The sequence below is a fragment of the Sparus aurata genome, chromosome 6 (assembly GCF_900880675.1).
Source record: "Sparus aurata chromosome 6, fSpaAur1.1, whole genome shotgun sequence".
NCBI lineage: Eukaryota > Metazoa > Chordata > Actinopteri > Spariformes > Sparidae > Sparus > Sparus aurata.
In genome coordinates this window covers 35,374,311-35,389,123 of record NC_044192.1, presented here as the reverse complement: position 1 = coordinate 35,389,123, position 14,813 = coordinate 35,374,311, and the positions used below count along the sequence as shown (strand labels likewise).

Here is a 14,813-nt window from a genome sequence, read left to right as displayed (position 1 = left end):
ACAATTCATACAATTAGAGAAAATAAAATACACTCTCAGGGGTTCCAGGGACAAATTCTTCTCTGTCTGGGATCCGATTTTGACGCACTTATGTAAACTTAAAACTGTGCCCACTTAATTATTGCTTAGCAGTCATCTTGCATTTGTGATTGTGATTAAATCCATGTGAACCATGCCTTGTCTAGTGCACAGCTTCAGTGCTGGCGAGCCGAGGTATATGCTTTCCTTTTTGTTATGTATACATCTATATGTATGTGTGTATACTGTATGTATATGTGCGTATGTTTATGCATATGTATGTATGTATGTATGTATGTTTGTGTATAAATCTGCTCACCTGGCTGTAAGAATTACACAGATTTTCCATTGGCTGAAAATGTGCCTTAACCTACTGCAGTTCCTTTGGATCAGCAATGATGTAAGAAGAGTTTAAAAGCAGCTGCAAGTCTGCGACCTGACACTTTTCCATCACATTAGGTTGCAGAAGCAATTTCTGGCTTTTTCATGTGCAGCAGTTACTAAATGGGAGCATCCACAAACGTCAGATTTACTTTCAGCCAGGCCATATAGTCTACTGGAAACCCCTATATGGCCCATTCTAAACCCAGAAATGTTGTTTCCTATGAACTGTTTTTTTTTTTTTTTTTAAGATTTTTTCAGCATAGACACCTTTATTAAGCAGTAGACAGATAGAAATATGGGAGAGAGAGAGGGGGATGTGACATGCAGCAAAGGACCTCCGGCCGGAATCGAACCGGGGCCGGCTGCGTATATGGCACACGCTCTAACCACTCGACCACCTGCGCGCCCAACTATTAACTTTTATTATTAAAATGTCATCTATAGGTTTAGCAAATGAGATTAAGAGAAGTTGCATGTTGGGCAATTTTAGTAATTAGCATAATGAGCTAATTCTTCACCTGTAGTGTCTCTCCTTAATTAGTTCATTATGCCAATTACGCAAATTGCCCAACATGCAACTCTTAGCAACCAAGTTGAATTTCATCCACTAGGCCTATAGATTACATTTCAATCATACAAGTTTATAGGAAACACAATTTCTGGGTCCAAGAAATTTCCAGTAGAGTAATAGTCTACATCCTTGCTGGATGAGCCTTAGACTGCTTCGTGTTTATTAAACATTAAATGTTTTTGATGTGGAGGAGCCCCCTGTGCAACCCAGTTGCCTCCAGCAATCCCTACAGAAATGAGAACACACCCTCAGAGAGAAATGGACCACCTCCAAGTCAACTCTGCTTTTTCTTCCGCTAAGACGCCAAGATCAACCACTTTCGACATGCTCAAACTGGATTTATGAGACGGACCCATGCATACTGCCACCAGTGTATGAATCAAGTATGAAGTGGTTTGGATGAAGGTCAGCACCTCCAAGCCAGAGTCCATGGTTCTCTACTGGAAAACAGTGGATTGCCCCCTCCGGCTGGGAGTTGAGCTCCTGCCCCAAGCTTGGGTTTAAGTATATCAGAGTCTTGTTAATGAGTGAAGGTAAAGTGAGATGGACAGCCGGTTTGGTGCAGCATCAGCAGTACTGCAGGCACTGTGCCTGACCATTGTGGTGAAGAAAAGACAGAGCTGGAAGCTTTCAATTTATCAGTCAGTCAGTCAGTCTACATTTCAACCCTCATTTATGGTCATAAGCTATTGCTAATGACCAAAAGAATGACATTATGAAAACAAGCAGCCTGTCCTCTGTAGGGTGGCTTGAATGTATTAAGATCATATAGAATGAGGGTGGTGTGTTTAGTGTTAGGGTTGCAGACCACAGGGGTGCCAAAAAGAATTGAAGGAATAAACCACAGTTGGGGGCACTAGTCCCATGGCTAGGTTCTGTCTAAAATTATGTTTCAGTTGTTCTCAGTTAAATCTTGTGCAGTGGTTAACTTATGTTGGGACCTCCGAGATTTGGACTGGCACCTATTTGATAAGATCCAGCCCCTCCTATGTCACTATCAAAAACATTTTGTATTTTGCATAGTTAGCAGGAATTTCAAACTCATATCATGCAGTGATGCCAGAATCATAATACAAGCTGTGAGTTTTGTGCACAAAACACAAGCTAAGCTGGTCTGTGGTTTATGCCTTTTAGTGTCTAAATATTTCGACATATGATCACTATAAACTCCACAAGTAATCTTATTTGTGCTGTGAAATGAATAAATGTGTTAAGGTGGGGGTATTTGTTAGGACCCAAATGCAGAGCACTAAGACGGGAAGTAGTGAGTTAAGGATTTAGGGGCCGTCCAGATGGGCGAAAACGATCTTTTTTTCTTCCGTTTTTTCTCGGCATCGTTTCAAGAATATTTGCGTCCACACAGATCCACTGAAAACAACCGAAAATGCTGTAGTTCATATTCCAGCCTATAGGTGGCGCTTGATATTCACCAAAAACGGAGAAGAAGACACGGAGCCAGGGCAGTTGCTAGGAATTCTGGGCCCCCTGAAAGAATATCGGTGTGGGCCCCTCTACCCCATTCATTGCCACCTTCAATTTTCTTGTTTTTCAGTATTCTTGACGGTGCCTGGTGTAATACACCCAATTTGTTTCCTTTTTTATGATTAACGACTTAACAAGTCAGAGTATTATTATGTAAATTATGTATAATTAGTTGTCTTATTCTCATTTCACTGATTTGCAACACGTTATTACACCTCTGATTGCAAATACATTTTCAATTAACCACTCAACAAATAGGTAGTGGGTCACTAATAAACCAAAACAGCCAACCAGTGTCTACATCACTCACTCACCATCAAAGGCATCATTGGACTGCTGGGCTGAGCGACTGCTGTGGGGTCAAACACAGATGAAGCAGCCTCTGCTGATTCTAGTGCAGCAGAGCATAAAGGTTTATTGTTCCATTATATATATTGTAAACATTATATGTTATGTTTCATGGAGAAACTGATGCAGAACTAACCTATTCTTGGACAAAATCTAAATGGGCTTCTTAGTACCATAGCTCTAGGTGGACAGCTTCACTTTCCCAGGCAAAAAATATTTCTTAAACCATTCAAAAGTCAGTGTAAACTGTCCACAACTCTAAATAGTCTTTTTTACTTTGTTGTTGTCAGCTATTATGGTGTCTTTTATTTTATATTGTTATGAAAACAAACAAATCTTTGAACATTTAACTTTTTTGTATTTAGGCTATTCAAATGTCCCACTAATAACACATTTTACAAGACCACATTGGACACATCATGATAACGTAACTGACCTTCGTCAGATGCTCATAATTACTGAGTAGAACTTGAATGCGTCATAATACATTTCAATGCAGCCTCTGAATGGGCGCAAACTGGAGCACTGTCCGACAGTGATATGTGTGAAACACACAGTCACTGTAGTAGCCCCTAAATTAGTAACCAGGGCTGTAAACTAGCGGTCGCCACTCGCCAAATGCGACTAAAATATTCCTCTGGCGACTTAATTTTGGAGAGATACCTGCCACGGGGCGGGTAAATGTTTGTCCTGATGGTCGTGCTCTTGCAATAAATTATGCATGATATAGCAAAACATTGTAGTAGCTGTAAAGTGATAAATTATGACGGTAACGAAATTTAGTGCTAAACCGGCTATTTGTTGTGTGTCGCACTGAAGTAGCTCCCCTGACTTCACCACTGTAGAAAATAGTTCCCCTCAGAAGCAACGTAGCGTGCGCGTCACCGCTCTTTAAAAGTTTGGCGCAGTCACGGGCGTCGCACCCTTGTGGATGTGTGTGTTTTAACACCCACACTTTTCCCGGTGAGAGGGTTCAACACCCACCATTTTTTCTGCAGTTTTGCACAAACGCCTTACTGCGGCCGGAGTCACTTTCTCCAAAAGTTAGTTTACAGCCCTGTTAGTAACGTTCAGTTATAGCTACTCTAGGAACCGTTGCTCTACAATGAACTGGCGACTTGTCCAGAGTGTAGCGCGGCCAGATGACAGCTAACGTAGGCTCCAGCCTGCGCCCCGTCAAAGGTAATGTTACAGACATTAAATTAATGAACAAGTAGGCTAATTGTTTCAGCCGCCCTCGGTAGTTTTACTCTCACCATTCTTAGAAAATAAGTTGTTGATGTCCTGGGCCCCTGCTCTGCTGCTCCTACTCCTAGGCTCCTTCTCAACTCTTCTCTGGTGTCCGGACTTGTGCTTTTTGGTGGGCATCCTAACCCTGCTGGAGTTCGCTCGCGCTCACTTAATTCCGATAAGGAAGAACTATGGGAAGAACGAACCGCGGTTTGGACCAAACCATTTTTTAAGAAGGGGCCAAGGGGGTTACTGAAAAAATTAAAATTAGAATATTATATGACTTGTGGCTTTGTTTTAATTCAGATTCATTCGTATGAATATATATTAGTTCAGTGTATGCATAACCATTTTGTCATAGAGTCTACTGGGGGCTGTGTGTGGGCCCTATAGCGGGCTGTGGGCCCTTAGAATTGTCATCACCTTTCCCCCCTGTACGACGGCGCTGCACGGAGCATGCGCATTAAGTTTGCGCACTGTAAAAAAACAGACAATAGACACAACAAGAAGAAGATGAAAATGGCTAGTGAGAGGAAACCAGAATCGTTTGTGCGGACCGTTAATGAAGTCGAACTGCTGCTGCGACTCACACTCAATTACAAGGTGAGTAAGTTGCAAGAAAGGCTCAGTATCTTCTGCGGCAGGAACATGAGCATGTAGTCCGCCATTGTTGTTGTTGTTGTTGTTATGAGAGGTCGCGGGGTGGGGCGATGGCGTCATCGTTTTGGAAAGTATGCGGATTCACATTCCACATGAAAACGGGAGGGCTGCGTTTTCGGATTTCTCCACCCTGAGACACATTTTCAAAAAAGTGTGTTTTCAGGCGCTGCGTTTTCAGGATCTGTATGGATGGTCGGCCAAAACGATGCAATACGTGTGAGTTTTCGCAAAAGAACGTTGTCATCTGGATGGGGCCTTAAAGGAATAGTTCGGGTTTTTTGAAGTGGGGTCATATAAAGTACATATCTATAGTCCATCTGTTCCCTACCATAATCACCGATCAGCGCAGCCTCAGTTTGGAGAAGTAAAGAGCCGCTCCAACCCAGACTCAGCTTTGTACTGCAGTGAACAGGGTCCAGCGAAAAAGCGAAATTAACCACCTAAAACAAGGCTCACCTAAAATTTTTTACATCAGGTCAAGTGTACGTTGTATAGGTAAAATTCATACCGCTTTACATCGCCGTCAGACCACGCTTTCTTTTGGCACTACATTTTCTCAACCGCAGAACCCCAGTATCCCTACGCATGAGCGCTAATGCGGAAGGATACGGAGAGTTAAGTTTCATTTTTAACGAAAGTAAACCCCTTGTCCAGCAACTGGGCCTCGCGCTGTATTCCGCCGCTCGCAGATGATGCCCAGTTACGCTAGTGCTTAGGGATACAGGGGTTCTGCGGTTAAGAAAATGTAGTGCCAAAAGAAAGCGGTGTGAATTTTACCTATACAACGTACACTTGAACTTATATAGATTTTTTTTACATGAGCCTTTTTGTTGGACCCCGTTCACTGCAGTACAAAGCTAAGTGTCTGGGCTGGAGCGGCTCTCTACTTCTCCAAACTGAGGCTGGGCAGATCGATGATTATGGTAGGGAACAGATCGACTATAGATATGTACTTCATATGACCCCACTTCAAAAAACCCGAACTATCCCTTTAATGGCACAAACTAGTGCTCTCTGGAGGGTATGGTGCAGGCAGGCAGGCAGAGTTGATTGGTGCCGGCTTGGAGGAACTCAGGAAAAGCAGGCAAGCAAGAAACAAAGCAGAACGGAGCTGAAGATTTCTGAGCCAACACAGACAAGGGCATAAGCATAAAGGCAAAAAACACAGAAAACACTAAATAGCGGCACTCAGAAGTCATTGTATGGGATGTAATAATCTAGTGCCGAAGTGGTGGAGAGACCAGGTAGATAAAGCCAGTGGGTGACAAGTTGATCTGACTCAGGTGCTCCACTCTGCTGCTGCTGCTTCCACACCCACAGACACACACACACACACAAAGAAGGAGAAGGTGAGGGAGAAAGGAGGTGGGGAAAGGCAGAACATAAAAAGTTACTACATAAGCTTCTCCTCTCCATAATAAATTATGCTAATAACTCCACAGACATTCAGAACCAATTATCTATAATTGTTAAAAAATTGTTAAAGTCCGATTTCCATAACTCTTTAATTACTGATGCAAGCAAATTTGATGAATAGGTTCAATTGAGGTTGTCATGAAAATGCTTAGTGTTTTAAATAATGCAATTTAAATTTAAGTACAATAGATATGCTGATAGCACTGATGTGTGCATTTTATTTGTTTCAGATCCTGACAGGTGAGGACTGGAATGCTGTCATGTATGATGGTGTCATGGCTCATGGAGGACCAAGCATGCCTGGTATCCTCGTCAGCATCTACTTCATCATTCTCTTTGTCTGTGGAAATTGTATCCTTCATGTGCTTGTGTTTGTGTGAGTGTATGTAAATGCCTATGTTTTATCAGCACTGAACTCCAACCATGACAATTTCAACTCAGTTCAAATCAGTGTCATAATCTTTGACTCCCTAGTCACTAAGTCATCCTTCTAAATGTCTTCCTGGCCATTGCTGTTGATAATTTGGCAGAAGCTGAGTCTCTGACTCTGGCACAGAAAGAGAAAGCAGAGGAGAAAAAACGCAAGAAAGCACTCAGGTAAGATGTATATTCACACAATCTTGAGCCTATGAATGAAACTTGGGGTTGGGGTTGCTTAGTTGGAAAGAACCGTCAAGCCCTGACTAGATTTTGAAAGTATCCAGCCACGAAACCCTGCACTCAGGCCTCTTTCCCAAGCTGCTTCCTCCAAACCATGAATGCCACTGTCCGACAACTGCTGAATACCACCGACCGAGTTTGAGTCCTCACGAGCGGCAAGAGGAAGCGTATCAATGCATCATTAATCACAACATCTAACTACAAGTCACTACCTCATGTCTCATTCACCTGTAAGTAAACACCTCATATTATCATGCTGAACCTAAACAACCAACATAGCCAATTTCTAGCACTGGTAGCTGCCAAGCTAGCTTTGTTAGCATTCAGAAATTGTTTTAAAAGTGTATTTTGATGTTGTAACTCATTGCTGGTTAGCTAGCAGCAACTGGCCGTGGTAACATTAGATAAGCCAAAGCTAAAACATCAAGATAAGTGTTGGGCCAAATACATGTTTTGTTTTTGTTGCGCTCAGTGATTTACAGACGAGTGTGAATATTGTATTGGACTCATGATAATACAATGTTTTGCATGTTAGAGCCTCCTAAATGAGAGCTTGTTGACTCTGATTATGAGGACAAGCCAGAGCGAGTCACATCATGAAGTCAGAGAGAGCAACAGTATGGCAACCAGCAGGGTCTGAGGAAGTGGAGGCAGAGGCTGTGGATGTGGGAGGGCGATCAAGGAGCAGATGTTCCTACGTCGAGTAGAAGATCTTCAAGCGAAAAGGATTGTACATGAGCAGGTCAGTATCTAAAGTAGAACATTACTGGTGCTTTGTTTCTGATAACCACCATCTACAACTAAACTACTTTTTGTACAGTATGTTAAACAGGCATGTAACTTGGACACACAAGTGCCTTAATCAGAATCACCATTTGAATTTGTGATAAACATAGTAAATATAAAAGGTAAAGAAAGATGAAGGGCTCCTCCTTTAAGTCAAAAGTATGAATAGATAAAAAAAAGTCCCATAAACTGGGACAGCTGTACAGTTTTGTTCAGGAAAGTATTGACCATTGAAAGCGCATGAAATGTTCACAGTATGCTGAGGAGAGTCGAGCTCTGATTCATTAAAATATCTAATCATGTTGCTCATCTGTTGCTTTACAGGCCAGAATTCAAGGACTATGTTTGGAGCAATCACATCAAGTGCTGGACTCTACCTGAAACCTATTTATTTGTTGTTCTTTATTTACTCCCTGTTCTATATTATTTTTAACTTGTTTGAATAAAGTCTTGAAAATGATAAATGCCTTTTCTTTACACTTCCAGCATAAACAACCGACCCATTACAGTTCTTACGCTTTACATGATGCACTAATAACAACAACTGAATTAGATAAGACTGTTTTTATTGAATTCTTTATTGAACACATGTAAACAAAGTATGTACTCTATTTGCTGGACTTTATGCAGCACACCTTTGAGTATTTGGCCTAAGAGAAAGGACTTCCATCATCTCATCAATATTTATATTAATTACAGAAAACTGGATAAGGATGGAAACTAAATGTGTTTACAGGACATAAAGTTGCATCTGAATGTGTTTATAGGGCATACAAATGTTTAGTGATTCTCTCAAAGACAATATAGGACTGTTGCTATGTAAAAAAAAAAACAAACTACAAGTCTGGGGTTAGGTGGGTTAGGTGGGTGTCTTACGTGACCGGTGGCAAGGGGTGGTAGGTGCATTCTGTGTTTCCCACATTCTATTGTGTTCAACTGACACTCAGGTCATAAATTGAAATGCAAAGTCTATTTTCTTAAAAAAATGTCTCACTAATATGTTAAAGTCTTAAGCAGTACACTAACATGTGACTATTAGGACCAGTACTTGAAGCATTTTCCCGGTGCAGCTAATGACATTATGCCATTCCTGTTTGTGTTGTATCCCTGCAAAGGGATTCATAAACATAAAGCAAACTGACTTGATATGAAAGAAGGACACCTGTTTACATGAAATGTATCTGTTAGGCAACTATGGATGGAACAATAGTGGTTGCCAAGGGGCTAAGTGAGTGAAACACTTTACTTCCCGACGCGCTTCTGTATTATAAAAACTAAGCTCCAGAGGAATGCCGAATAACATATTTATCAAGGCTAAAAACACAGGCAGTGAAAGATCCTCACAAAACCTGAAAAACATCCAAAAACAGTGTACTTTAGCTGTCAGCAAAGTAGGACCTTCCCCCATCACCCTCTCAGTTCATTCATTTTACAGCAGGTGAGGAACAGCTAATTTTACTACTCTGCTGATGTACCACCCACCTGACTCCTCCCTGGATGTGACACACAAAAAATACTAGCTGGCACCTACATTCCGTCCCCATAATTATTACACTTACCCCAGTAATAGTAATTAGTGAATCATCACTCATGTCAAGTCTGAGTCAAATAAGTCAAAACAGCCTTGATGACTGTACAGCCTCCTGAAGAAGGCAGATCTTGGTGATAAGTCTGCAGAGAATACTGGTCCGGGTCTTAATCTGGACCTGCCGCACCAATCCCCTTCTGTCTATAATTGCTTCAGTGACCTTTCCGATGATCCAGGAATTCCGAGGCGCAGAATCATCCACTATGAGCAAGATGTCTCCAGGAACAAAGTTCCTCTTGACCTTTGTCCACTTCTGGCACTCCTGTAGTTGCAGTAAGCACTCTTTAGTCCACCTCTTCCAAAATAAATCTGAAATATATTGGACTTGCTTCCATCTGCAACGTGCATAACTGTCCTCCTTGTGAAACAGACCAGGGCTTGGTTTTAAGAAGCAGAAGATGGTTCGGTGATAATGCTTCTAAGTCATTCAGATCTGTAGACTCCTTTTTAAGAGGTATGCTATTTAGAATTGATTCAATCTTGCAGAGGACTGTTTGGAGTCCCTCCTCGTCCAAACTTTGTGCTCTCAAAGAACCCCTCTGATGGAACGAATTAACCTCTCCCATGCTCTACTGTGATGTGATCCGGTAGGAGGATTAAAGGTCCATTTGATTCCTTTCAATGAGAGTGTGTCATTGACAGTGTTGGGCATGTTACTTTAACAAAGTAATTAGTTATAGTTATTAGTTACTTCTTCCAAAAAGTAACTGAGCGTGTAACGGAATTACTCCACTATAAAAGTTACTAGTTACCATGAAAAGTAACTATTGCGTTACTTTTAATTATTCCCCCTTTTGAGCTCGGCATTCATTTTAGCATACTTGGCATCCATGTATTTAGAACTTGTCTTTCTGCATGGCGGACTGGCACCTGTTCTCCCCAATATTTTTAACAGTGAGGGCTCTTAAGGAGTCTGAGTCAGCTGTTGATAACAGGAGCATGTTCTCAACAACATACCTTCCTATCATTGCAGTCAGTTCAGTCTGTGTCAAGTTCTTGTGAAGCTGGAGCAGAAAAATTGAGCTGTAGCTGCTCGTGACAGCTCTGTGTCCTTCTTTGTTAGCAGAGCTCACCTTAGCCACACCTGGCCTGCTGTCATCATCAACAGTGTTAACAACGGTGTTTTTGGCCACTTGTTTTGTAGAAGCGTGTTCCATTGAGAGATGGACATAGACAAAAGAGATCAAAGTAGTGTCTGTACCTTCACTTTGAAAACGCCAACTTTCCCTTCGAACTCGCCATTGCTAGTCCACAGCTCACCTCTGCTAGTTTTGTGTGTGCAAGGCTGCTGTGTGCGTGTGTGGTTTGTGTGTAAACTGAACACTGCCTCTGATTGGCTTACAAACTCTCACTCTACCTTAGAGAGCCAATCATCATCACTTATGCGGTTGTCCCGCCCCTCCCTACTCCCTCGCCAAGCTAAATAAAATAAATAAAATAAAACAGCTCCGAGTCGGATGACAACAGCTTCAATGAGCAGCTTCAGTTTGTAACGCGCCACATTTAATAGCCATTATTCCCAACTAGTGTTTCACAGTAAACCAATACTAGAAAGGTACCGCAGTACCCAGCCGTTAAGAACAATACTTTTTCACGTTTTATTAGTATCGGTACTTTATGAACTTTGTGTGACAGCGGGGCAACTTCTCTGTGTGCAGCTTCTCTCTGCTTCCTCACTGGCTGCAGACAGAGTGGCCTTGGTTTCACGGTGACAGACAGTCACAGAGCAGAGCGAGACAGACGTGTTGGCTCCCTTGGTCATTACGGATTTAAAGCATCGTTTACAGACAGGCTTTGTGGTGTCCTTGGGCTTGCTCTTACTGTCGTCAACGTAAGCGCGTCTGCTTCTTCAACAAGCCTAGGACGGTCGGCAGGAGCACTCATGCCGCTCTCAGCTGACAGACATGCAGACTTGTTCAAAGAGTTCAAAGAGTTGCAGGTTAGCGATAGATAACATAACATTAAGTATCCCCGGATGGAAGTCAAGCAAGGTTTTTTTTGTGAGAAGCGAACTATTTTCACCATCAGAGTTGCACGTGGCAATCAGGGATAAAGCTAACTGTTTAACAGTCCGATGTGGTTCCACACATCTATGTATGCCAATGCAACGTTCACACTGGTAACATGAACTTAACGATTACATGTGCTGGTGTTCACAAGTATGCTGATCAACAACACCACTTAATTATCTATTTTAAGTCAATCAGTACTAGTAACATAATCATAGCATGTACATTTTTGTCAATAATTTATAATAATAAAAAAATCAGGTTATTTAATAATCTCTGAGAGCATACAAGACAAATGAACAAAACAAGAAGACTTCAAGAAGCAGCTTTTTTATTTGTATATATATATATATATATTTATATATATATATATATATACATATATACATAATTAAAGAAAGAAATATATGGTATCAGTATCGAGATATTTTAGGCAGGTATCGTACCGAAGTCATAATTTTGGTATCGTGACAACACTATTCCCAACACTGGTCATTGATCTGTTCCCGGTTCCATCCTTCAATAGCTCTTCTTAACTCACGCTCTGCACCAATGAAGTAAGTGCCATAGTCTGAGCGGAGCTCCTTAACCTGTCCTCTTGCAATAAAGCATCGTAATGCATTTATGACTCTGGGCATCTCAATATACTGATCCTCCTTGACCTCACTGCAGCCTTCGACACCATCAACCACTCCATTCTCCTGTCCCGCCTACAAACATCACTCAACATCACTGGTTCTGCTCTTTCCTGGCTTAAATCTTACCTCACCGACAGACATCAGTTCATCCACATCAACAACTGCTCCTCCTCCACTGTCCCCCTCCCTCAAGGTGTCCCCCAGGGCTCGATGCGTGGTCCTCTCCTCTTCATCCTCCTCTACCTACTCCCCATTGGTTCCATCATCCGCCGTCATGGTCTCCATTTCCACTGCTACGGTGATGATATCCAAGTCTACATTTCTACAAAATCCATCACCCCTGCCACCCTCTCCACCCTCACCAACTGTCTGACAGAACTAAAATCATGGCTGCAAACTAACTTCCTTCAACTGAATTGTGACAAATCTGAAATCATACTCATCGGCCCAAAATCCCTTGCCACATCAACCCAGAACTTCTCCCTCAGCATTGATAACACCACCCTGTCACCCTCCCCGTTCATCCGCAACCTTGGTATCATCTTCGATAATAACCTCTCATTTGAACATCATATCAGCCGCCTCACCCAAACTGCCTTCTTTCACCTCAAGAACATCGCTCGCCTTCGTCCATTACTCTCCTTCTCTGCTGCCGAAACTCTCATCCATGCATTCATCACTTCACGACTCGACTACTGCAATAGCATCCTCTATGGCTCATCATCCAAGGTTCTCAACAAACTTCAGTACATTCAAAACTCAGTTGCCCGCCTCCTTACCCACACCCGCTCCCACGAACACATCACCCCTGTTCTACAACACTTACACTGGCTCCCTATCCCATATCGAATCAACTTCAAACTCCTCCTCCTCACCCACAAAGCCCTACATAACCAGGCCCCTTCCTACCTCACAGACTTGCTCCACCACCACACTCCAACCCGCAACCTCCGATCATCCGACGCTAACCTCCTCTCACACCCGCTCAGGACCAAGCACTGCACCTGGGGCGACAGAGCCTTTTCCATAGCCGCCCCCTCCCTCTGGAACGCCCTCCCCAAACACATCCGTGACTGTTCTAACCCATCCACCTTCAAATCATTACTCAAGACCCACCTTTTTAAATCTGCTTTTAACCTGCAATACCTTCTTGTGCCCCCCATCAGTTTTTTTTGTAATCACAAACACACACAGTTACTTGCATATTGTTTGTTTGTCCTTACATGTACTTTTTATTTATTTCTCTATGTATTTTTCCTCTGTTTTTGGTTTTATGTAAAGCGTCTTTGAGCGCTGTAAAAGCACTGTACAAATAAAATTTATTATTATTATTATTATAAACGAATCTGTGTCCAAAGATGAAGCTACTTCAATGTGCACCGCTCTTATCACCAAACAAGTGAAGATGACCCGTTATCTTTTAACAAGACTCCTTCCACGCCTGATGTCAAAAGGTCCAAATTAATCAACCCCATCATAACTGAAGGGAGGTTCATCTGGTAAAATCCTGTCAATGGGTAAATCCGCCATTTGTTGTTGACCAACAGCTCCATGTAACATGCGACAGACAACACATCTGGATAGGATCCCTCTAATGGAGACGCTGGCAGAGGGAATCCAAAAGCGTTTCATACAACCTTGACAACACGTGGTTCCTACCACCATGGCTGACCTCCTGATGAATATGGCGTATGATAAGACCTGAGATATGAAGATCTTTAGCTATTATAGCTGGGTGTTTAGACACTTCAGGCATGGCCGCCTACCAAGCCGACCTCCAACTCTCATACACTGTCATCCAGTATTGGTTTGAGTCTGTAGATGTGGCTGTTTCCTCTCACACTCTCTCCCCTTTGAGGCAAGACAGCTCTTCTTTGTATTTTTGTCTCTGACAGAACTTGATTATTTAAAATTCACTGGCTTTGATTTCCTCCAATGAGAGACGACCACGACACATCTTAACATCCTAGTGCTGCTTCCCATTTGATGCAGGCTGAGGAAACTGTGCAATCACTAGCCTCTTTCACACTGCCGTTTGCATGCGGGGATCCTGCGCCAATTCTCCGCACCCTCCCCTGTGTGAAACTTTCAGATGCGGAGAGGGGGTAAATTTCGCTCCGGCACTGATCTGCCTCTGGAGGTAGTTTCAGGGCCGCATTATTGGTAAGCCGTCCCAGTGTGAACGGATAATCCGGAGCGGGGGCGTGTCGGTCTGACCAGTCTGATAACTACACAGGTCCTTCACTCAACTAAATACAAAGAAATGTCCCACAAAGCAACATTACAGGACCAAACAAAAGTAACGTAGTAACTGTAACTGTCTTTGGCAACGTATATAAGGAAAACAAATACCACAGCTGTACGTGGAGAAGCTGAAAACTGCAGAAACTGTCTGCGGGTTTAGATTAAGAGGGGGCCGCAGCGCCGGCTTTCTGTGTGAATTACACACGTGAATGCGGAGATGCTTCGCTCTGTGTGAGCCATCGGCGGAGAATCGGCGAACCACTGCTCCGGAGATAATGCTGAGAGGCTAGTGTCTTCCTTTTCCTGATATCCAACAACAAGGCCTTAAGCCTCAGTGTCCAGGCCATCACTCTTAGGAGACGTGTCCAGGACGAACTACGGTTTATCAAACATGTCACAGCATTCTCTCTCTCTTGTTCTGCAGACACAATAGCAGATACCTTGACTTCTGGGTCTCCAGACAGAAGTCCTCCCAAGTCATCTGGATCAGCAGGCCAGGTTTCTTTTGGTTGCAAGAGAAATGGGGGACCACACATCCACATTTCATTGTTTAGAAAAGATTCCACTCTCACACCTCTGAAGGCAAGGTCTGCAGGATTGTGTTTGGTAGACACATACCTCCACTGAGATGGATTAGATGTCTTGAGAATTGCTGTGACCTGTTATCTATATAAGATACGAAACCTTGTAGTTTCATTTTTTATATATTTCAGAACAGAGGTACTGTCTGACCAAAAAACAGAGTCCAGTAGCCCCATCCTCAGCTCTCTTCTCCACAG

General features: G+C 42.7%; 1 protein-coding gene across 5 annotated transcripts in view; it reads left to right on the top strand.

Moving 5' to 3' along the window:
• Positions 1-14,813, top strand: part of LOC115583819 (dihydropyridine-sensitive L-type skeletal muscle calcium channel subunit alpha-1-like) — a 277,692-nt gene that overhangs the window by 42,362 nt on the left and 220,517 nt on the right. For all 5 annotated transcript variants that reach the window (XM_030421006.1, XM_030421010.1, XM_030421011.1 and 2 more), the window contains 2 exons: positions 6,340-6,460; positions 6,592-6,706. In XM_030421006.1, the coding sequence (XP_030276866.1) occupies positions 6,340-6,460; positions 6,592-6,706 (236 nt within the window). The remainder of the gene's footprint in view (positions 1-6,339; positions 6,461-6,591; positions 6,707-14,813) is intronic.